At 38.4% G+C, this 23,984-nt stretch overlaps 3 protein-coding genes and 1 non-coding gene across 4 annotated transcripts; 3 read left to right on the forward strand and 1 right to left on the reverse strand.

The window, feature by feature from the left end:
- The first annotated feature begins 1,277 nt into the window (after positions 1 to 1,277).
- LOC108332859 (callose synthase 12) lies at positions 1,278 to 11,971 on the forward strand. The gene is made up of 3 exons (XM_017568158.1): positions 1,278 to 2,314; positions 2,422 to 6,184; positions 11,498 to 11,971. The coding sequence occupies exons 1-3, from the start codon at positions 1,278 to 1,280 to the stop codon at positions 11,969 to 11,971; spliced, it is 5,274 nt and encodes a 1,757-aa protein (XP_017423647.1).
- On the forward strand, positions 4,281 to 4,361 carry LOC128194869 (small nucleolar RNA J33). Its single transcript, XR_008246318.1, has one exon. It is a non-coding gene; the product is annotated as a small nucleolar RNA J33 (small nucleolar RNA).
- Positions 11,972 to 13,935: 1,964 nt separating the features above from the next.
- On the reverse strand, positions 13,936 to 14,783 carry LOC108333716 (uncharacterized). Its single transcript, XM_017569191.2, has one exon. The coding sequence runs from the start codon at positions 14,631 to 14,633 to the stop codon at positions 14,127 to 14,129; it is 507 nt and encodes a 168-aa protein (XP_017424680.1). The 5' UTR covers positions 14,634 to 14,783; the 3' UTR covers positions 13,936 to 14,126.
- LOC128194628 (uncharacterized) lies at positions 14,669 to 17,611 on the forward strand. Its single transcript, XM_052870169.1, has 8 exons — positions 14,669 to 14,762; positions 15,104 to 15,291; positions 15,358 to 15,498; positions 16,162 to 16,288; positions 16,339 to 16,497; positions 16,936 to 17,127; positions 17,211 to 17,253; positions 17,470 to 17,611. The coding sequence occupies exons 1-8, from the start codon at positions 14,669 to 14,671 to the stop codon at positions 17,609 to 17,611; spliced, it is 1,086 nt and encodes a 361-aa protein (XP_052726129.1).
- The last annotated feature ends 6,373 nt before the right edge of the window (positions 17,612 to 23,984 follow it).

Here is a 23,984-nt window from a genome sequence, read left to right on the forward strand (position 1 = left end):
ATTCACATTCCAAACAATAACACATCTGACAATGACAATAACAAAGACATTAAAACTTCAATTAACATTAACAATAACCAACTGAAGTAAAGTTTCATCTTTTATTTCATTAAAAAAATTGGGTACAATAAACTTATTTCATCTATATACAATTTTGTATTCCTTTCTATAACAATTCAATACAAAAGTCACTCGTGTTTCGCTCTATTTCTTGTGTATGGGGTTCTAAGCTCCTTGCTCTTGTAACAATTTCGCGATCTGACCCTCACAAACCTCTGCACACTGGGTTGGTTGTTGTACATGCCTCTCGGGCTTACAAAGGCAGTATTCATGTCAGATTATGCACTAGGCGTACTTTTTACATTTCTCCTTTTATTCTTATCTTCAAAGTACAAAGATACTTTGTTGAAAAAGAATAATGGAAGCACAACTGCATCAAAGAAAACAAAATAAGAAAACCGCAAAACACAAAAACGGTAACAAAAATTTTTAATAAACAAATAAAACGCCCAAGAACTAAAATTCAATAGCCAAACCGATAATGCAAATAAAAAAAGACAAAAACTCATTTACCTTGCTCAAACCACCAACGTCATTGGAAGATTTCATTTCGCACTATAACGTCAACCGAAATGCTTAGATCTTGAAGATGAAAGGAAACATTTTGGTTCGTCAGAGCCGAAGGAAATTAGGAGCCAGGAGGGAGGACGACGAAGATGACACAAAGTTGAAGAATGCTAAAGGTTTTGCAAAACGGCGAGAGACGAGAAAGAGAAAAATGAGAAAATGGAAAGAGAACGGTGAATAAAAATGAAAAATCACTATCGAGAGAGATAAGGAAATAAAGTACTTTTGAAATTAGGAAAATTGAACCCTCAACCCATTTCAACATGAGTTTTTTATTTAAATAAATTTCTTCAAACGAGCCAAAACACATGACGTTGGCAAAAAATTGGTCAAATTTTGGTTGTCAAAATACAGGAATCCTTCTCTTATTTCTGCATCACATTCTTGTTCTTTTATCTTTGTAAAACAAACAAAAAAAAGTTTAACTATTAATGTTAAATTCAAAATAAAGAAAACTACGAAATAAGATATATAAAAGCTAGATTGTAAATATATTAAGTGTACTAATATGTTAATTATAGCGTAAAAGTAATAATTTATGAGAGCTTGTAACAAACTAACCCGTCTTTTGTCTTTTTGGCGCTAACCGTGCACTAGCGTAACCAGCTCAGTGTGGTATGTTGTTGTAGATCCTCGTTCTTCACCATCACATGCCTAACACTCCTCATCACCACCATGTCGACCACCCATACAACATCATCCCCCTCCACACCCCTACCATCGACCACCCTTCTCTCCGCTTCCCGGAGGTCCGGGCCGCCATCGTCGCCCTTCGCTCTGTCGGCGACCTTCGTCTCCCCCCACAATGGCACCCTGACATGGACATCCTGGACTGGCTTGGCCTCTTTTTTGGCTTCCAAAATGACAACGTCCGCAACCAGCGCGAGAACCTCCTCCTCCACCTCGCCAATGCCCAGATGCGCCTCTCCCCTCCTCAAGAAACCCTCGACGCCGCCCTCCTCCGCTCCTTCCGTTCCAAACTCCTCCGCAACTACACCTCCTGGTGCTCCTACCTCTCTGTAAAACCCGCCATCAACCACTCCTACCGCCCCGTCAATAACTCCTCCTCCAATCACCGCCGCGAACTCCTTTACGTCTCCCTATACCTCCTCATCTGGGGTGAGGCGGCCAACCTCCGCTTCCTCCCCGAATGCCTCTCCTACATCTTTCACCACATGGCCATGGACCTCAACATATTACTACAACACCATGATGACGATAACAACTTCCATCAACCCTCACTTCACCAGGAAAGCTTCCTGGATCGCGTGGTGCAACCAATTTACCGAATCCTACTATCTGAGGTTGAGAGTAGTAGGAACGGAACCGTGCCTCACTGTAAGTGGAGAAACTACGATGACATAAACGAGTTTTTCTGGGACAAACGTTGCTTTGAGAAGCTCAAGTGGCCTATTGATATTGGGAGTGGTTTCTTCGACAAGCGCGTTAAGAAGATTGGGTTTGTGGAACGACGGTCGTTTTGGAACTTGTTTAGGAGTTTCCATAGGCTTTGGGTTATGTTGTTTTTGTTCCTTCAGGCTGCTCTGATTGTTGCATGGGAGGATAAAACCTATCCTTGGCATGCATTGGAGGATCGTGACTTGCAGGTTCGGGTTTTAACCATCTTCTTCACGTGGAGTGCACTCAGGTTTCTGCAGTCTTGGCTTGATATAGTGATGCAATGGAGGTTGGTTCTGGAACATCAATACTTTCCTTTGTTTCATTTCATGCATTCACGTGTGTATCTATCCCATGAACCTAACTTGTAATATAACGTATTTGTTGTAATAACAGGTTGGTTTCGGTGGAGACAATTGGACTTGGAATGAAGATGGTGCTAAAAGCCGTGGTTGCCGCAGCGTGGTTCATTGTGTTTTTCGTTTTTTATCAGAAAATATGGGAACAGAGAAACCGTGATGGAAATTGGTCTGTTGAAGCGAACAAGCGGCTGGTGAATTTTCTAAAGGTTGTTTTTGTTTTCATGGTTCCGGAGCTTTTGGCTTTGGTACTTCTTATTCTTCCTTGGGTCAGGAATTTTATTGAGAAGAAGAATTGGAGGGTATTTTTCATGTTGTCGTGGTGGTTTCAAAGTAGGACGTTCGTTGGTCGTGGATTGAGTGAAGGTCTTACGGACAACGTTAGGTACATCTTGTTTTGGGTTGTGGTTCTGGCCTCAAAGTTTTGTTTCAGCTACTTTTTGCAGATTAGGCCAATGGTTGGTCCATCGAAGATGATTTTGGACCTTAAGGATATCAATTACCTGTGGCATGAGCTTTTTCGAAACGGTACTTGGTTTGCTCTCGGGTTACTGTGGCTTCCGGTTATTTTGATTTATTTGATGGATATTCAAATATGGTATTCAATATATTCATCTTTGGTTGGGGCGAGTGTGGGGTTGTTTGCACACTTGGGTGAGATTCGAAGCATGCAACAACTGAAGTTGAGGTTTCAGTTTTTCGCTAGTGCAGTTTTGTTTAATCTAATGCCAGAGGAGCAGTCGTTGAATGGAAGTAAAACATTGAGTAGCAAAGTTAAGGATATGATTCACAGGATGAAGCTAAGGTACGGGTTTGGTCAGTCTTATAAGAAGCTTGAGTCCAACCAGAGTGAGGCTAATAAGTTTGCATTGTTATGGAATGAGGTAATTATGTGTTTTAGGGAGGAGGATATCATATCTGACAGAGAGGTTGAGCTCCTCGAGCTGCCAAAAAACTCTTGGAACGTAAGGGTTATTCGTTGGCCATGTTTTCTTCTTTGCAATGAGTTACTACTGGCGCTCAGCCAGGCTAAAGAGTTAGTTCATGTTCCTGATAAGAGGCTTTGGAGTAAGATATGTAAGCATGAGTTTAGGCGGTGTGCTGTCATTGAAACCTACGATTGCATCAAACACTTGCTTCTTCAGATTATCAAACCTAACAGTGAAGAACATTCTATTGTGACGGTTCTGTTTCAAGAAATTGATCACTCTCTCGAGATCGGGAAATTTACTAAAGTTTTCAAAACCACTGCACTTCTCCAACTCCATATTAAGTTGATAAAAATTTTGGAGTTATTGAACAAGAAACAAATAGATTCTAGCCAAATGGTTAAGACCTTTCAGGCCCTTTATGAGATTGCTGTCAGAGATTTTTTCAAGGAGAGAAGGAATATTGAACGACTTAGGGAGGACGGTTTGGCTCCACAAAATCCAGATTCTTCTAAAGTTCTACTTTTCGAGAATGCCATTCAGCTGCCTGAGACTGTCAATGAGAATTTCTACAGACAGATTCGACGCTTGCTTACTATTCTTACATCTAGAGATTCAATGGAAAACGTTCCAGTTAATCTTGAAGCAAGACGAAGGATTACTTTCTTTACTAATTCCCTTTTTATGAAGATGCCCCATGCCCCCCAGGTTGAGAAAATGATGGCTTTCAGTGTTCTAACTCCTTACTATAGTGAAGAGGTAGTTTACAGTAAAGAACAGCTAAGAGTTGGGAACGAAGATGGGATATCAACCCTGTACTATTTGCAGACTATATATGATGATGAGTGGAAGAATTTTATGGAGAGGATGAAGAGGGAGGGGATGAAGAATGAAAGTGATATATGGACTGATAAACTTGGAGATTTGAGGTCTTGGGCATCCTATAGAGGCCAGACACTATCAAGGACTGTTAGAGGAATGATGTACTACTATAAGGGCCTCAAGCTTTTGGCGTTTCTGGATTCTGCATCTGAAGTAGAGATTCAAGAAGGAACACGTGAACTTGTTTTACTGAATCAAGACAACTCAGATGGATCTAGCTCCAATAAGTCACCACCTTCCCCTATGAGTTTAAGTAGAGAAAACAGTTCAGCAAGATTGTCATGCAAAGGCCATGACTATGGGACTGCGTCAATGAAATTCACATATGTGATTTCTTGCCAGATATATGGAGCTCAGAAGGAAAGAAAGGACCCCCGTGCAGAAGAAATTTTGTATCTGATGAAAAACAACGAAGCCCTTCGAGTTGCTTATGTTGATGAGGTTCCCTTTGGGAGTGGTGAGAAGGAGTATTATTCCGTTCTTGCTAAGTATGACCGACAATTGGAAAAGGAGGTAGAAATTTACCGTGTGAAGCTGCCAGGTCCCATAAAACTCGGAGAAGGAAAGCCAGAGAATCAAAACCACGCCATAATCTTCACTCGCGGGGATGCAGTTCAGACCATTGATATGAACCAGGATAACTACTTCGAGGAGGCACTTAAAATACGAAATCTCTTGGAAGAATACAGGTACTACTATGGTATGAGGAAACCCACTATCTTGGGAGTGAGAGAACACATTTTTACTGCTTCTGTTTCCTCTCTTGCATGGTTCATGTCAGCTCAAGAAATGAGTTTTGTCACCTTGGGACAAAGGGTGTTGGCAAACCCTCTGAAAGTTCGAATGCATTATGGCCACCCTGATGTGTTTGACAGATTTTGGTTCATAACTAGAGGTGGTATTAGCAAAGCCTCAAGAGTGATCAACATAAGCGAGGACATTTTTGCAGGCTTTAACTGTACACTTCGTGGTGGTAATGTCACACATCATGAGTACATTCAGGTAGGAAAGGGAAGGGATGTTGGTTTGAACCAAGTATCAATGTTTGAAGCAAAGGTTGCAAGTGGAAATGGGGAACAAGTCCTAAGCAGAGATGTGTATAGGTTGGGTCATAAACTAGATTTCTTTAGGATGTTGTCATTCTTCTACACTACAGTAGGGTTCTTTTTCAACACAATGATGGTGGTTCTTACAGTATATGCATTTTTGTGGGGCAGGCTAATGCTTGCTCTCAGTGGCATTGAAGCTGCTATGGTAAAAAACAATAACAAAGCACTTGGTATAATTTTGAGTCAACAGTTCATAGTACAAATTGGACTTTTCACTGCCCTTCCAATGATTGTGGAGAATTCCCTCGAACAAGGGTTCCTTCAATCTGTATGGGATTTCTTGACCATGCAGCTCCAACTTTCATCAGTTTTCTACACGTTCTCTATGGGCACACGTAGTCACTTCTTCGGAAGAACCATCCTGCATGGTGGGGCAAAATACCGAGCCACAGGTCGTGGTTTTGTTGTAGAGCACAAGAGCTTTGCCGAAAACTATAGACTCTATGCTCGCAGCCATTTTGTGAAAGCTATTGAACTGGGGCTAATACTAATAGTTTATGCAACACACAGTACTGTGGCAACTGACACATTTGTTTACATAGCCATGACCTTCTCTAGTTGGTTCTTAGTTGCATCATGGATCATGACACCATTTCTGTTCAATCCTTCTGGCTTTGACTGGCTGAAAACTGTGCGTGATTTTGACGAGTTTATGAACTGGATTTGGCAACGCCAAAGCTTCTTTGCTAAAGCTGAACAGAGCTGGGAAAGGTGGTGGTACGAAGAACATGATCATCTAAAGCTAACTGGAATTTGGGGAAAGCTTTTGGAGATAATTTTAGATCTTCGATTCTTAATATTTCAATATGGTATTGTCTACCGGTTAGGCATAGCTGCTGGAAATACCAGTATTGGTGTTTACTTTCTATCTTGGATTTATGTATTTTGATAGGACTCCTAATAAGAATGGGCCTGTTAATCAAAATGAAACAATTATAGAGGGAGCAAGGCCCAAAATATGGAAGGTCTACGTGAGAAGAAAGAAAATGGGGTTAGGAAAAGAAAGGGAAGTTAGTTAGAAAGGGGAATGACGTGTCAGGAATCGAGGGGAGGGGAATTCTGTTATAGGAGAGAGAATAGAGAGTGTGAAGGGGGGAAGGAGGAGAGGTGGTGAGTGGGTTAGGAGGAGAGTCATCCTCTGGTTAGGAGTGGGAGCACTCTGGGTTTTACTGGTGATTGTAGAGCTTTCAGCTCCATAACTTTTATTCTGCATAATACTTGAATAATATATCTGTGATATTCAGTTTTATTGTTGGGTTTCTATCATTGGTCCGACCTGCCGGATTCCCGAGAAGAGCTAGCATTGTTGTCCATGCCACCCAAAATGTCTGACCGAGTCGACGCATTGGAGGAAAGATTGTTAGCGATGGAAGTGTCTTTACGTGAGACGTTGGGGGAATTTCGCCAACTAATGTTGGAAGAGTTGACTAAGCTGCGTAACGAGCAAGCGGGAGAGCGTCGAGAATCTCCGTTTTCAGATATGGATTCAGGGGCAGAGTACAGGATGGCAGCAAAGAAGGTGGAATTGCCATCATTTGATGGTACTGACCCTGTGGGATGGATTACCAGGGCAGAGACATATTTTGAAGTGCATGGCTCTACAGAAGAGGTGAAGGTCCGATTGGCAAAACTAAGCATGGAAGGGGCAACCATTCATTGGTTTAATCTTCTACAAGAAGCAGAAGTGGGGTTGTCGTGGGCAAAGTTAAAAAGAGAGTTGATCGGTCGTTATGGTGGTCGTACTAGCGGTAATCCTTTCGAAGAGTTGAAAGATTTGTCGCAGACGGGCAGCGTAGATGAGTATCTAGCGGAGTTCGAATATATCTCCTCTCAAGTTTCTCGTTTACCAGAGGAGCAATATCTGGGTTACTTTATTGGAGGGTTGCGACCGGAGATTCGGCGGAGGGTTCGCACCTTCAACCCGATGAATCGTCTCCAAGCCATGCGCCTAGCTCGAGACGTGGAAGCAGAAGTGCAGGGAGAGGGATTTCAGCGTGGAGGAGGATTACGAGGGTGGAAAAGCAATCGTGATTGGGGAACGGGTCAGGGAGAGAAGTCTGGATCCGGGTCGGGTCAAGGCCCACATTTAGGGAAATTAGGCGTTGGGTTAGGCCCAACCCAGAGCATATCAAATAAACCATTATCGGCAGCGGGCTCCAGTCTTCATGAGTCACGTTCAACGACGCAAGGCAGTCGCGTTTCAGGTGATCGTTTTCCGACCGCCGACCGAAATCGCGGTACGAAACATTTGCCGTATGCGGAAATAATGAACAGGAAAGCTCAAGGGCTTTGTTTTCGATGCGGTGAAAAGTATCACCCCTTGCATCGATGCACAGAGCGGCAACTGCGAATGGTGGTGTTAGCGGATGACGAAACAGTAAATGAAGCGGGGGAGGTGATCACGAGTGAGACGCAAGAGGAGGAAGATGACCCTAACTTGGAGTGTGGGTCTATGGGGTTGTTCGCAGAAGTTGAAGTACCATGGGGTGGTCGGAATAACCCTACAACTTTGCGCATAGAGGGTCTTCTCAATGGATTAACCCTGGGAGTGCTGATTGATAGTGGGGCCAGTCATAATTTCATTTCTCCCCTTGTAGTGGCTACTCTGGAGTTGAAAGTGGACAAAAGAAAACAGATTGGTGTACGTTTGGGAGATGGACATAGGGTGTTTACAGCGGGGAAATGTGAGAAGTTGGACATCCAATTAGGAGAATTCTCTACTACGGTAGAGCCATATGTGTTGGAATTGGGGAACGTGGACATGATTTTGGGAGTTTCCTGGTTGCGAAGGTTTGGAAAGGTTACTTTTGATTGGGAAGAGATGACGCTAAGTTTTTTTTGGCAGGACAAATATCTGGAGTTACAAGGTCAGAAACTGAGAAAACACGGACAACATATAGCGTTGATGACATCTTTCCAGAGTGTGGTGAAGGAGAATAGTTTGGGAGAAAAGTCCATTTCGAAACAAAGCTTATCAAAGACACAAGTTGAAGATATTCAACAGATTTTAGTGGGTTATGCGACTGTATTCCAAGAGCCACAAGGGCTGCCCCCTTATAGAAATGTGGTGCATGTTATTACATTGCAGCCAGAAGCAAAAGCCGTGAGTGTGCGACCATATCGGTATCCACATCACCATAAAGAGGAGATTGAAAAACAGGTTGGAGAGATGTTGACACAAGGAGTTATCAGATCCAGTTCTAGCGCTTTTTCCAGCCCGGTAATTCTTGTTAAGAAGAAAGACGGTTCATGGCGCATGTGCGTGGATTATAGGGAGCTGAATAAAGTCACAATTCCCGACAAATACCCAATTCCAGTGGTAGAGGAGTTATTGGATGAGTTATATGGTGCTACTTATTTTTCTAAACTAGACTTGAAATCTGGGTATCATCAAATACGGATGGCAGAGGAAGATGTCCATAAAACAGCTTTCAGGACACATGAAGGTCACTATGAATTCTTAGTGATGCCCTTTGGTTTGACAAATGCCCCTGCGACTTTCCAGTCTACTATGAATCAGATTTTTAAGCCCTATTTGAGGAAATTTGTACTAGTATTCTTTGACGATATACTAGTTTACAGTAAAGGATGGGATGAACATTTGAAGCACTTAATGAGAGTCTTTGAGCTGCTGTGTGAACAATCTTTCATGGTCAATAGAAAAAAGTGTGTTTTTGGGAGTCGGCAAGTAGAATACTTGGGTCATCTAATTTCTGAGCAAGGAGTTGCAGTAGACCCAGAAAAAATTAAAAGTGTGATAAATTGGCCCATACCTCATAATGTCAAAGGTGTGAGGGGTTTTTTGGGATTAACGGGGTATTATCGAAAATTTATTGCGGGTTATGGTAAGATTGCTCGGCCCCTTACGGAATTGACGAAGAAGGATGGTTTCCATTGGGGTCCAAATGCATTATTGGCCTTTGAGGAATTAAAAAAGGTAATGACTCAAGCTCCCCTATTGGCTTTACCTAACTTTTCTAAACCGTTTGAAATTGAGTGTGACGCTTCAGGGGCAGGGATAGGAGCAGTATTGATGCAAGACCGACAACCGATAGCTTATTTTAGTAAAGCTTTGGCACCGACTAATGTTAACAAGTCAGCCTATGAAAAAGAATTAATGGCATTAGTGTTGGCGGTCCAACATTGGAGACCATACTTGATTGGAAGGAGTTTCAAGGTGTATTCAGATCAGAAGAGTTTAAGACACCTCTTACATCAAAAAATCACCACCGAAGCTCAACAAAATTGGCTGGCAAAGTTGTTAGGATATCAGTTTGAGGTGATTTACAAACCGGGCCCAGAGAATAAAGCTGCTGACTCACTCTCAATAATGTTTGAAGCGGGTGAATTGGGGGAGATTCAGTCTTTTCCATTATGGTTGCAGGAACAGCATATCCAAGAGGAAGTGGAAGTAGATCCTTTTTTACAGCAAGTGGTGCAGAAGCTACAACGGGAAGATGCATCTGTTACAGATTTCAGTTTGCAAAGAGGAGTATTATTTTACAAAGGACGCTTGGTATTGTCAGCTAAGTCAGATTTAATTCCTACTATCTTAAATGAGTTTCATTCTTCACCAGTAGGGGGTCACTCGGGTTTTTTAAGAACCTACAAACGTATCGCAGCAAATCTGTACTGGACGGGAATGAAGAAGATGATTCAAGAGTTTGTTAAAGCATGTGATGTATGCCAACGACAGAAATATGAAGCAACGTCTCCAGCTGGATTACTACAGCCCCTGCCTATTCCAGATAGGATTTGGGAAGATATTTCCCTAGACTTCATTACGGGCTTACCAAAATCTAAGGGGTTTCAAGCTATATTTGTAGTGGTGGATCGATTGTCTAAATATGGCCACTTTATTTTATTGAAACATCCTTATACTGCCAGGAAGATTGCTGAATTATTTGCTAAGGAGATTGTACGACTTCACGGCCTTCCGCAATCGATTGTTAGTGATCGAGACCCTGTGTTTATGAGTCTTTTTTGGCAGGAACTATTTCGATTACAGGGAACAACTTTAAAAATGAGTTCTTCTTATCATCCTGAGACTGATGGTCAAACGGAAGTGGTAAATCGATGTTTAGAAGCTTATTTACGATGTTTTGTGTCGGAACAGCCCAAGAACTGGTCATATTGGGTACCTTGGGCAGAATTATGGTATAATACTACTTTTCATGGAGCAACAGGAAAGACCCCTTTTGAAATTGTGTATGGGAGAACACCACCCGCTTTAGTGCGTTTTACACAGGGCGAAACACGTGTGGAAGCTGTAGCCGCTGACTTGGTTGATAGAGATGAAGCTATTAGACAATTGAAATATCATCTGCTGCGAGCCCAGCAGCAAATGAAGAAATTTGCAGATAAAAAGCGGAGATTCATGCAGTTCGAGGTTGGAGAGTGGGTGTTTATTAAATTGCGTCCCCATAGACAAGTAACCATAGCCCGACGTATTAATCAGAAGCTGGCACCTCGGTATTATGGGCCTTTCTTAGTGGTGGAGAAGAAGGGAGAAGTGTCTTATAAGGTGCAGTTGCCGGAATCAGCAAAAGTACACCCGGTTTTTCATGTTTCTCAATTAAAAAAGGCTATTGGTAATCATGCGGTAGAACCCACTTTACCAACAGAGTTGAGTCTGGAAGAGGAAGATCAAGAAGAACCTGAGACAGTGTTAGCAACCAGGGAGATTCCTGAGGGTGGTACTATTACTAAACAATGGTTGGTTAAATGGAAGGGGAGAACAGAGGAGGAGGCAACTTGGGAAGATGAGGGACTATTGCGAAGTCAATTTCCTTATTTTAGCCTTGAGGACAAGGCTGTTGCTGCAGGAGGGAGTAATGATAGGACTCCTAATAAGAATGGGCCTGTTAATCAAAATGAAACAATTATAGAGGGAGCAAGGCCCAAAATATGGAAGGTCTACGTGAGAAGAAAGAAAATGGGGTTAGGAAAAGAAAGGGAAGTTAGTTAGAAAGGGGAATGACGTGTCAGGAATCGAGGGGAGGGGAATTCTGTTATAGGAGAGAGAATAGAGAGTGTGAAGGGGGGAAGGAGGAGAGGTGGTGAGTGGGTTAGGAGGAGAGTCATCCTCTGGTTAGGAGTGGGAGCACTCTGGGTTTTACTGGTGATTGTAGAGCTTTCAGCTCCATAACTTTTATTCTGCATAATACTTGAATAATATATCTGTGATATTCAGTTTTATTGTTGGGTTTCTATCATATTTTTTGTGTTTGGGATTTATGTGGTGGTAGCTTATGCCCGGAATGAATATGAAGCAAAACAGCACCTGTATTTTCGGTTGGTCCAGTCCCTGGTCATAGTTCTTGCCATACTTGTGATACTTGCATTGGTGAAATTCACTGAATTCCAATTCATGGACATTTTTACTAGCTTGGTGGCATTCATTCCCACAGGGTGGGGCATGATATCGATTGCTCAAGTATTCAGGCGATTTTTGCAGCGCACCATAGTTTGGAATGTTGTTGTTTCCTTGGCTCGTTTATATGATACATTATTTGGGATGATTGTTATGGTCCCTGTGGCTCTGCTCTCATGGTTGCCTGGGTTTCAGCCCATGCAAACTAGGATTCTCTTCAACGAGGCATTTGGCAGGGGCCTTCGCATTTTCCAGATTGTTACTGCAAAAAAGTCCTCGGCTAAATCTTATTAGACCCTCTTCTTCTTCTTCTTCTTCTTCTTTGTTCATCCCTTATATTGGCCTATATGTTTCTTAAATTCATCTCTGCTCCATTCTCATTATAGACAGTAAAAGAACTGCCATTTGAAATTTATTCTTATCTCTTTCTTTCTGTTACATTATAGCACTTTCAGGTGTTGATCTCTCCTTTTATTTGTCTTTAGTTTTCTAATATTTTTTAAAAGCATAAGATAATAGTTAATAAAAAAAATGCAAAATTTGAAACCCCGCAAATCATGATAAGAATTACACAATACACTTACAAAATCACCCTATTGTAAGCCTCCAAAAAAAATCTAATAAACATGATAAACTAAAGAGAGTCATTTCTCCCATCAAAACTTTCTTCTTCTGACGTATTTCAAAACATAATAACTCTCATAAAGAAAAACAAATTTCATTCACACTTCTTTTTTGGTAATGTGGAAGTGCACGCCAATGTCTATTGAATGTGGAGGTTGTGGACACATATCACCCAACGTTTGTGATACATAAATATTCTATTTTTTTAACATTAATCTAATACTAATAAAATAATATTTTTATTTTAAAACATAAAATAATTTAAAATAAATTAATTAGAAAAGTAAAAGGAATTTTTTTTATTAAATGTTAGAAAAAGTAGAAAATTGAAAGGTGTACATGAAGTTTTTTTCTAAATCAAATTTTTAGTAAGATCTTAAGAAACCTTTTGGGCAAAATATTTTAGAAGATTTAAATTTTATATTTTTGGAGGAAAAGGAGTACTGTTTTTCTTATAAACTGTTTTAAAATAGTATTTTTTTTAACAAAAAAATATAATATAAACAATTTTATATCAAAAGTGAGGAGAACATCACATTTTCTAAGTTAAATATATAAATACTTTTAATTTGGATACATTTTTATACAATTTATTTCTATTCTTTTCTTTCATTCATCTAAATAAATAAGAAAAGGATCTTTACTTTTTTCTTCAATTTTCATCTCTTCAAACAAGACATTGCACATTGTTACCCCTGTTTTTTAATTTTTTTATTCCTCCTCTTTCATTCTTATAGCATTTTTAGTGTAAGTATTCGTATATGTTTCCTTGCATTGAGTAATTTGATAGCATCAATGGTGAAATTAGGGGAATGAGGTAATAGAGATAGAAATACATTGTATTTTAGAAGTAGTTTTTGTTAGAAGTGGACTCTGAATTTAAGTAAATTCTACAAAAGAAGAGATTTAACTCACTTATAAAAAATGAATTAGTTTTATTTCTAATTGATATGAAATTTTTAATATTTTTTTAATTGTATTTTTTTAACGACATTACACCTAAATTTCACTAATTCTACTCCAGTAGTAACTATTTCTGAATGCTTTGTACTTTATCTTATTAAAAAAAAACTTTAACTTATTGATTTTTGAAGATTGTCACACTAGCCACTATCCATTATCAAACTGTATAGCTCGTTAGTTTCCTTTCTTCAGTATATGATCAAAGCTTCAAATTTTCAAAAGGTAACAATTTGCTGAATTCAGTCTGTTGACCAACAAACGAAACCAATTTTTAGAAGATTTGAGACAAAGAAAAAGACAAAAAGGCTTGAAAAATTAATTAATATGAATACATTATTACAATCGGTATAGAAAATAATAGAATTAAATATGTTTTTAATTAATATAAAATTAAAATTTGTTTCTTTCTAAAATTTTAATTTAGTTTAATTTTTAAATTTTAAAAAACAAATATTAATCATTTTATTTAATAGTATTAAATTTTTTTAACGTAAAAAAACATATTAAGTTAGTGTTTACATTATTTATATAATTAGACATATTTTAATCCAAATATTAATTTAATACATAAAAAAATTAACACCTTTAAATTAAAAAAAATATTTATTTATCTTTAAAATTAAAAGACTAAAAGACATTTATGAACAAAAACAAATTTCAAATCGAGTAAAAAATATTTAACTCAATATTGTTTAAGAGGCTATATGTAACAAAAGTTTAGAATTTCATAAAAGACACTTTACCTAATCTAAACCTCAAATTAATCTAAACCAATGCGAAATAGAGAGATGAGTACAGTTTACACGACATTGTGCAAACCCCTCGTACCCAAATCCTAGAAACTAACCTCAATCAAAATCAATTAGTCAACAACTTTTCCATTTGTTCTCCCAAGAACAAAGTACCCCAAAACAGCACAAACAGCAGCCACTATATTCCCTTCTTTCAGCAAAACCTTAACCACAAAACTGAAAATCTCCCTCGTAATCTTCCTTCCCTCCACAACCAAAGTCCTCTTAGGCTTACCAAAGAAAGCCAACAACACCACTATGGCGATCCACGTTACCAGAACCGCAGGCACCACCACAGCAAAAGCTGCCACCATTGAAAGAACCCCAAAAACAACACCGAGAAGCAGCGAGACAAAGAGTGCAGGCCACCAACAAGATGATGACGATGACTCAGCTTGCAACTTGTACCACGAAATCATGGACTTGAGAATGTTCCAGGAAGATGTGAAGAGCAGGCCATAAACAAGCACAAAAACACATACCCAGGTTCTCCTTTTGCTCATGATTTGCAGCAGTAGTATAACGTAAGAAGAAGATGGTTTGATTGGTGAAGTGGGTTGCTCTTCCACTTTTCCCATGGACTTGTGACAACCTCGGAAAACTAGTACTACCAATGGCCAGTCTGGTTTTGCTTGTCTCTCCCAAGTTCAAAACTTTATGGTACTATTCCATCGATAAGCGCGTTTTGGTTCTTTTCTGGAATATGGGTACCTCTCTATTGTTGCTACTACGCTATCTCTAGCTTTTGGGGACCATGAAAATGAAGTTACCGCTATAACATTGTCCCCTTGTCGGCAATTTAGTGGACTGCACCTATGTCTTATTTTTGGATGAGCATTCACAACCGTTTAATTTTTGGAAAATGATACTCGAACAACCAAATTTGACAACATTTGAACACGGCACACGTGTCAGCGTACGAGCGGTCCACGTTTTAAAGAGAAAAGCTGTTGCATTCTGAGAAAACCTGCTGCAAGTGTGACGTGGCGAGGGACGGGCACGGGCAGCTTAGGGTGTGCGTTCCAAATTTGAAATGATATTCAAGTAGAGAGAGAAGCGGCGCAAACATTGGAGACGCTCAAACGTGACCTAGACAGAGAGACGAGAGAGTTGGAGAAAGGGTTCACGAGCGAGAGAGAGAGACGGAGTGGTTGCCGGAGTGCCGCCGTTCACTGTCGAAGGTCGTGTCGGAGAGATCGAACGCCTCCAGCCCGTTCCATTTCAGGGGCGCCGCAGGTCCGACGTCGACCGGTCGAAGCGAACACGGCATCGTGTTCCGTCCGTTCCGGCCCAGCGACTTAGGGAGGCGTTGAAGGTGTCGCTTCGTCCCAGCTGCTTCCGTCCCTGTCCCGGAGTGTCGCCGGAGTGCCGCCGGACCTTTCTTCTAAAGATATTGCCGTCATGAAGAGGCGGATATCAAATGTTCTTGAACCTGGGGAAACGGTATGTATGTATTTTATCATTCTTAATTTTCTGATTTTTTATTTCTTTGTTCTACTGAAGTATCATTGTAAAATACAATATTTATTTTGCAATTCACTCCAGAGTAGTTGTAGATCATCCATTTGTTTACGCAATCATTGGTTTTTTATGTGGCCAAGGAGTTGTGCAATTTCTTGCTTAGGGTAGTTCATATCCTTAAAAAATATTATCCAGTTAAAAATATTTTACTCTCAAATCTGAACGTGTAAGGAATGTGTAATTTTGACATTGTGCTTTTCAAGTTGGAACAAATAAATACAGAAAATAAGAGAACCCGAATCTGCTGTTGACTCCATAGTTGCGTATGCAAATTTACTTTTAACTTGAGTTGAGTATGGCAACCCTAAACCGTTATCAGAGAAAGCCTGTTAATTGCCATTTTTTCAAAATAAAGGATTAATGGTGTTCATAAAGATAAAAATATAAGAAACAATATTTAAAGTTATATTTGGCTTGTATCTAACTGCAATTATTAATTTTATATCATGTTCATTTACATGTTCTCTTTATATCTTGTAAATCTTTATACTTGACTAGGCTGGAATTATATATCATATATCTACTTCGTTAAGAGTTTTTTGAGGTTCATTAGTTGGGCAGTATTAACCGATATTCTTCCAATAGGTTTTGCAAGCCTTGAGAAGGCTAAAAGGTAACAATGACAGAAAGGCAAAAATGTCTGCTGAGACTAAGGTTGTATTTGACCAGCTAACTGAGGATGCTATGAAGCTGATGGAGAATGATGAATACAGTTGAGTTAATCCCTCCGGGCTTTGTAGATATTATGCATTGTGTAAACATGTAATCATTTAGATAGGCTGATGAGACTCTATGTCATGCGACTTGTTTTGATTCACTGTATCTTTAGTTGCTATGCCTACATTATGCTTAACTTTGGCTCCTTGACCTTTTTCGCATATGTTTATCATGAAAAGCGAGAGGTTTTTGATCGTGAAGCGGGTTAGTGTTATACACTATGCTTTATTCTACTTATATTATGTTTTGTTGTTTCATTATGTTTACATTGTTAACAACATGATGTAATATGCTGTTTGATTTTATAATTTATTTGATTTAACTACTTGGTTTTACTATTATAATATTGTTCAACTTATGTTGTTATTATGGTCATGATGCAAGATAGAATTTATTGTTTTATTATCAATATCATACATGGTGTTTGTTTATTCTTACTGTTTGGAGAAACTATCTTTGGGCCTCCATATTAGTTAAGTGTTGGATTTTGGGGCAGGTTATTAATTGTCAATTTTTCCTTGGCTCTTCTTTCTTCTTTCTATGATGTTGTCGATATTTAGGTTTATGAGAAGGAGTGAAGGGTGCCAGTTTCGTGGTATTAACTGCTTAATGCTTATGCCTTCTACATTCTCCCCTTTTCAGAAGGATATGAGAAGTTAGCCCGGGCAAAAGAAGGTCCATCAAATCAACATTTGGCTAGTGGAGAAGCCTCTAGCACTGGTGAAGGTGATTATGATATGTTTGCTGACGAGGATGATAACAGTAAGCCATCTACACATGAAAATAATACAGTTAGTCAATCTTCATCGGACGCCATAAATTCTGGCACTGAGGGTAGGTAAATTGGCCTCCAAAGTCTTTGTTACTGATTTTTATTTGATTAGTATTTACTTAACATTGTTCTACTTTTCTTTCAGGTGGAGCATTGCAAAATGATTATGTGTATGATGAATCTTCTGGGTATGGCTCTTCTCTTCCATGTAAATTTTGGGAAATAGTCTGATATACATGACATTATTTATCTTTGTTGTAAATTTCAAAACCAAAAAAAAAATCATGATGGTATTAAGGAGGTGGCAAAAGTTGAGGGTTTGTACCCACTTCTTCTTCTAATGAATTCTGTTACCAAAAAGAGCTGTTATAAGCTTGTTCTGACATCAATATTTGATGGTCCAGGTACTATTATAGCAGCAGTTTGGGCTATTATTATGATCCAAATACCGGGCTTTATTGCTCTGCAGCATCAGGACAATGGTACAACACATTCCTTTATCATCTTTTCGTGTGGTTTGTCAATTTTTATCCTGAAATCTTTTAGCCTTTGTTTACAGTAAGTGGTGCCAAACATAGATGTGGATTTGGATGTGTGTTTAGTTGTTTGTTAAAATTTAATTTTGATTTGTGATATTTTTTGTTGGAAACTATATCAAGAGATGTGATATGTGTACGTCAATTTATAGATCTTTGGTGGCATAAAAACATGCAGGGTGATTAGTTGTATAATTAACACCTTTGGCTGAGAGGAATGATAGGTGTAAATTTTACTTGTTTTTGTTGCTTAAATTGTTGTGCTTTTGAGTAAGTTTTAGTGTTGATATAAGTATAATTTTGACTGTTTAAATGTTTTTTGATGCTTTTGTTTGTTTATTTCGAAGTAGAATAAGGATTGGATACTGTCAAAGACTTGGAGCGCATCATTTGGCTGTCAGCATCGAGAAGAGAACGCCCATCCAACAGCAAGCCAGGACGCTCGTCCAGCGCGCAGCGCAGAGGACGCTCGGCCAGCGCTCAGAGAAGGCTCATCCAGCGCGCAGAGGACGCTCGTCCAGAAAGTGGACGCTCGTCCAGAGAGCGGAGATCGCTCGCCCAGCTAGCGGAGAACGCTCGCCCAGACGCTTGTAGCCCAGAGGGGACGCTCGTTCAGCGCGCAGGGGACGCTCGTCCAGCATGCAGAGGAGGCTGCGCATAGGACGCTCGTCCAGTGAGCGGAGATCGCTCGCCCAGCTAGCGGGAACGCTCGCACAGACGCTTGTCGCCCAGAGGGGACGCTCGTCCAGCGCGCAGCGGACGCTTGTCCAGCGCGCAGCGGACGCTTGTCCAGCGCGCAGAGGAGGCTCGTCCAGCAAGTTGATGCTCGTCCAGCAAGTGGACGCTCGTCCAGTAAGTGGACGCTCGTCCAGAGAGCAGAGATCGCTCGCCCAGCTAGCGGAGAACGCTGGCCGAGCTGGCCGAGGACCCTCGTCTAGCGCGCAGAGAGGAGGCTCGTCCAGCGCGCACAGGACGCTCATCCTATCAACCATTTACAACAGATATGTGGTGTGCTACGACTGTCTCGTTTTTTGTGATTGGAATTGTTATATGATAACCTTTTACGGCCAGTTTATTGAATTTGGTGCAGCAATAGGTGCCCCAATGTTCATCTTTTGTTTAAGATTCTAAATCCATTTAACGAGTTATTGATGATTTGAATTAATGCAGTATAGACTAGGAAGTATTGCGGTTCAGTCATAGATGACACACGAAAAAAAGGGGGGTTTTTTTTTGGATTGTTTTGCAAGGAAAATTAAATTAATTAAAAGTTGAAAGTTAAAAACAATTGACAAAAGACCGAACGGTCCAAACCACAGAACGAAAGGTTGAAGTATAAATTGCACAGAAGTAAAAACCGAGCTGTAAAAACATTGAGACCGAGCGGTCTCCGATAATGGATTTGAGCGAACGCTAAATACCGAGCGTCCTAACCACACGGTTCTTATAACAAGGCCGATCGGTTAAGGCAGTAAATCAGAAATGAGCACAATAAAGCCGAACGGTAAAAGCAGCTTAAATAGTTAATGAACAGGACGAACGGTATTAGGTGACCGAACGGTATGAAGATAACAGGCAATGGAAAATGATATTGAAAACTAAACCAAACACAAAAACGAACGTTAATGACCGAACGGTACAAGAATATTCATTCATCAAGCTAAAGGTACCAAGACCAGAGCTAAACCAGAAAATAAAGAATCAACCGAACGGTTAAAGCAGCAAGGTAAAGACCGAACGTCCATACTGTGACCGAACGGTAGATGTAAGTATAAATGAAGGAGCCATTCGATCTCTAACAGACCGAACGGTATGAAGATTAAGAACGAACGGTCAATAAACAACAAGCATGAACACAGAGACAAGCCGAACGTCACAGAGCAAGTAAAAATCAGATGAAAGATGGACGAACGACTCTAACAGTGACGTTAAAGACCGAACGGTTTGACAGGCAGAAACAGTAAACGTGCAGAATTCAAAACCAGCAGAAACGCAATTGTAGGAACAGTAAACTCGCACAATAAAGCTATCAGTACAAACAAACGTAAAAATTAAATTTCAAACAATCAACAACAGTATAAATTAAATGGCAGACACACAACAACACAGATCAGATTTCAGAAGAAATTTAATCGCATCAGTAGAATAAAATTGACAATTCAGTAATAGGAAATTAAATGACATTGTTCATTCAAATTAAAATTCATTACAATACAGAAAGCCAAATTCTCAAGTCTCGTTCTGGTGCTGCCTCGTGCGTTTCCAGCCAGGTTGCCATGCTGTTGTCTCCCATTAGCAACCTTTAATGAATTTCTTCCATCACTCTTTTGCTTCTCTGTCAGATAAAGCCATGTGGGGCCCTCCATTTTGTTTACACTTCTGCATGTTCTGCACACCATCGTTGCCCATGCTGGAATAAACAAGGTCTGTGTCAGCTTTCCACTTCTCTCTCATCTCAACATGTGCATCCAATTCGGCTGGACTTGAAGACGGTGTGTGTTGTCGTTGCTGCTGTTTGATGCAGCTGGACGTGAATGCTTCCAACGTTGCAGCTCCCAAGCTTCTCATGGGCGTGCTGCTGGAACTGCTAGACGGATGGGGTGTGAATGAACAGAAAACGGAAACTTAATACATAGTATTCATATTCAAGCACAATGAATTTAATTTAAACTCTCTTTAAGAAATGCCAGATATTTGAACTAGACAGGAGGTGACCAACATGACAGTAATCCCCAAATCAAAATAACACAGAATTCAATGTATAATAACACTACACCAACACAATCAACTAAAACAACAAATTGGAAATCATAACAAACATTGTCACCATTTGTTAAACCACGAAAAAAAAGAGAACAAAAAAATAATAGTCATTTACTAATTCATATAATTCGTGCCACATAAAACAACATTTTCTAACACTAATGGCACAGGAACAGAACTGGTACCTTAGGCAAAATAAGTGGGTACCTGGGTGCCAGTTTTTGCACACCAAGGCCAACTACGTCCATCACTCTCATTTTGGGGTGTCTTCTTTGTTTTCCCTCATTTTATCTACTTCTAAGTAATCTGGGAACAATTTCTTAACATTTTCTAACACTAATGGCACAGGAACAGAATTGGTACCTTAGGCAAAATAAGTGGGTACCTGGGTGCCAGTTTTTGCACACCAAGGCCAACTACGTCCATCACTCTCATTTTGGTGTGGCTTGTTTGTTTTCCCTCATTTCAGCTACTTCTAAGTAGTTTCGGAACAAATCTTAACATTTTATTAACAAATTCGTCTCGCATAAAAATACATTCTCTAGGACCCTTGGTTCACCAACATTACTGCTACCAAAGCCGAATAAAGTGGGTTATTGGGTTGAAGTTTTTTGACAGCAAGGCCAACGCAATCCATGACTACCAATCGAACAGAATTACAGCAACAATGTAAGATTAACCACAGAACTTGTATAAAAATGAGTAACAGAACAACACCAAATCCAATCCAAAAATAACATCATCCATGTATTCAACATTCATTCCACTGAAAAATCAAAAAACAAATCAACCTTCAGTGAAGACGACGTGTGGCGGAAAACCCCTCTTTTTGGTCCACCTCACAGCCCACACTCCGGCGAGACTCCGGCGAACGTCCGGCGGCACTCCGAGACAGGGACGGAACCCCCTGGAACGAAGCAACACCTTCAACGCCTCCCTAGGTCGCTGGGCCGGAACGGAGGAAACACGATGCCGTGTTCGCGTCGACCGCTCCACGTCGCACCTGCACCGCCGTGAAACGGAACGGGCTGGAGACGTTCGATCTCTCCGACACGACCTTCGACAGTGAACGGCGGCACTCCGGCAACCACTCCGTCTCTCTCTCTCTCTCGCTCGTGAACCCTTTCTCCAACTCTCTCGTCTCTCTGTCTAGGTCACGTTTGAGCGTCTCCAATGTTCGCGCCGCTTCTCTCTCTACTCGAATATCATTTCAAATTTGGAACGCACACCCTAAGCTGCCCGTGCCCGTCCCTCGCCACGTCACACTTGCAGCAGGTTTTCTCAGAATGCAGCAGCTTTTCTCTTTAAAACGTGGACCGCTCGTACGCTGACACGTGTGCCGTGTTCAAATGTTGTCAAATTTGGTTGTTCGAGTATCATTTTCCTTAATTTTTTACCCCTTTCTTTCTTATAATCCATTTCATTAATATTTTATTGATATTTAATATTGGTAAGCAATTATAAAAGAAAAAGTGACATGTGAAAAATATTAAATTAAGTTATTTAAGATAAAGTAAAAATTAAATGATTGATTACAAAATTAATAAGATAGGATAAAAATTACGTCTTCTGAATAAAGTTTTATTTTTTTCTCTCCTTTGAGTACATCTATTATCTTTATCACCTTTATGATTTAGCTTTTGATACGTCAAAGAAATGTAATTATTATTTGTAATTTCCTATAGATATGATGATAAATGAATCTATTTGTTTTCATAAATGTTATTTGAAGACCAGAAATTATTGTATTAATTATTTTTATATTTTTATTATTATTTTAGATTATTAGATAATTTAAAAAGTTTATATAATTTTTTATGTAATTTTGTAATTTATTTCTAAAGTATATTTGATATTATTTAAATAGTTATTTGACTTTTATTAAATTATTATGTAATATATATATATATATATTATATTTTTTTCTATATGTTAAAAAAATATGTATTATTTTGACATTTAGTATTTAATAATATTATGTTTATTTGTTGTAATTTTTATTTCATAAAAAATATTTAATTAATATTTGGAACAGTTAATTAAATTTTATAGTTAAATTCTTACTATATAAAAATATATATTTAATTATACATTAATTTTTTGTAGTTAAAATGTTAGAAACTAATTTAAAACCTAATTCATAACCTATTGAAATTTTATATTTATATCATAAACTATTTTAGATACTAATCATTTCTAGTTTATAAAATTGAATATAAATTGTTCAAACTAATTAAATTTTGTTTTTAAAATTGGTTGTTATTTAAATATTTCCTTGTAGTGAAATATTTTTATTTTTAATTTCATAATATACCTTTTTCATAATTTTTTTTTTGAAAAAAAAATTATTTATGACTTTTCTTTAACTTTTCAAAATTATTTTTTACCCTTTGTAATATCTTTCCTCTTGGTAGTAAGTGGTCTTATCTAAACCATTTTCCTCCAGTAAAAATTTAAGTGAGGGTAATTCTTTTTCAATCTACATTTTCATTATATATATATATATATATATATATATATATATATATATATATATATATATATATATATATATATATATATATATATATATATATATATATATATATATATAAGGTTAATATGTTATAGAATCTTTTGCTTAAATTTATTTAATTTTTTCATCATTTTGTTTAGTGAGGTGATGTAAGTTAGGGTTTATGAAGGTTTTCGGTTTTTTTTAGTTGTAGTTGATGTTTTTGGAAGGAAGATATTATTAGGAGAGGTGAGCTAAAATATATTTAAAAGTTGTATGTGTTTTATTAAGATGATTTAAACTATTAAGTTGAATGCAAAATGATTGACTTTTGAGTTGGATTATAGTTGCTAAATTGCATTGTTTTTTTTTTATGCAATTAAGAGTTGATATATTATATTTTTAAATGGTAAAATTGTTGTTTTAGTTGTGTTAATAAATGGAAATTGATGTTAAGGACATGCTGTAATAGTTAAAATTAGTTAGACATTATAATCTCATTATGCACTTATTTTTTAATGTTTTTCCTATACTACTTGAGTGTTAAGTTATAAATCAAGGAACACTCAAGTTGTGTCTTGATACTAGAGTAACTTGAGTTGTAACTCAATTATCTCCTTTTTAGATAAGTGATGTTTGAAATGAAAATTCTATAACTTTGGAATGCATTGAACAAGTTAAACACTTAAGAAATGTTAATTCTGTTTTCATTAAACTTTTTAGATGACTAAAGTAAGGAAGAAGTCAAACCAATTTTGACACATGTAACTTTTTGAGGCTTAATTTTTTATTTATTTTTATCTATTTTCTATAATCATATGTCAACTAGTTGATAGTTAGATTTTGTTTGTAATTGTAATCCTATTATTGTTATGCTTTGAGGTAGGCTTGATGTGAAATTTCTTATATGTTAATTAAATGGTTAACCCATCCTTAGGTTTTTGTTGTGATTGTATTAGGATGCTAAATAATAAAAAAATGTTCAAACTTTCTCCTATGAAATCCATTCTTAGTTTTAACCATCACTTTTTTCAAAACATGATTATTTATGAAAAGGGAAAATTATTCTTATATTAACCAAAGGTTAAAGAATTCTTATTCTTTTTACAATACATATCAAATTTTA

The sequence above is a fragment of the Vigna angularis genome, chromosome 11, assembly GCF_016808095.1.
Source record: "Vigna angularis cultivar LongXiaoDou No.4 chromosome 11, ASM1680809v1, whole genome shotgun sequence".
Taxonomy (NCBI): Eukaryota; Viridiplantae; Streptophyta; class Magnoliopsida; order Fabales; family Fabaceae; genus Vigna; species Vigna angularis.

Excerpts from the sequence above, each read along its gene's own strand:
- LOC108332859 (XM_017568158.1), top strand. The coding sequence starts at position 1,278 with ATGCCTAACACTCCTCATCACCACCATGTCGACCACCCATACAACATC. Across the intron at positions 2,315-2,421 it reads GATATAGTGATGCAATGGAG|GTTGGTTTCGGTGGAGACAA; the intron begins GTTGGTTCTGGA and ends TTGTAATAACAG. Across the intron at positions 6,185-11,497 it reads ACTTTCTATCTTGGATTTAT|TTTTATTGTTGGGTTTCTAT; the intron begins GTATTTTGATAG and ends TGTGATATTCAG.
- LOC108333716 (XM_017569191.2), bottom strand. The coding sequence starts at position 14,633 with ATGGGAAAAGTGGAAGAGCAACCCACTTCACCAATCAAACCATCTTCT.
- LOC128194628 (XM_052870169.1), top strand. The coding sequence starts at position 14,669 with ATGGCCAGTCTGGTTTTGCTTGTCTCTCCCAAGTTCAAAACTTTATGG. Across the intron at positions 15,292-15,357 it reads CCATTTCAGGGGCGCCGCAG|GGAGGCGTTGAAGGTGTCGC; the intron begins GTCCGACGTCGA and ends CCAGCGACTTAG. Across the intron at positions 16,498-16,935 it reads GGTTTTTGATCGTGAAGCGG|AAGGATATGAGAAGTTAGCC; the intron begins GTTAGTGTTATA and ends TCCCCTTTTCAG.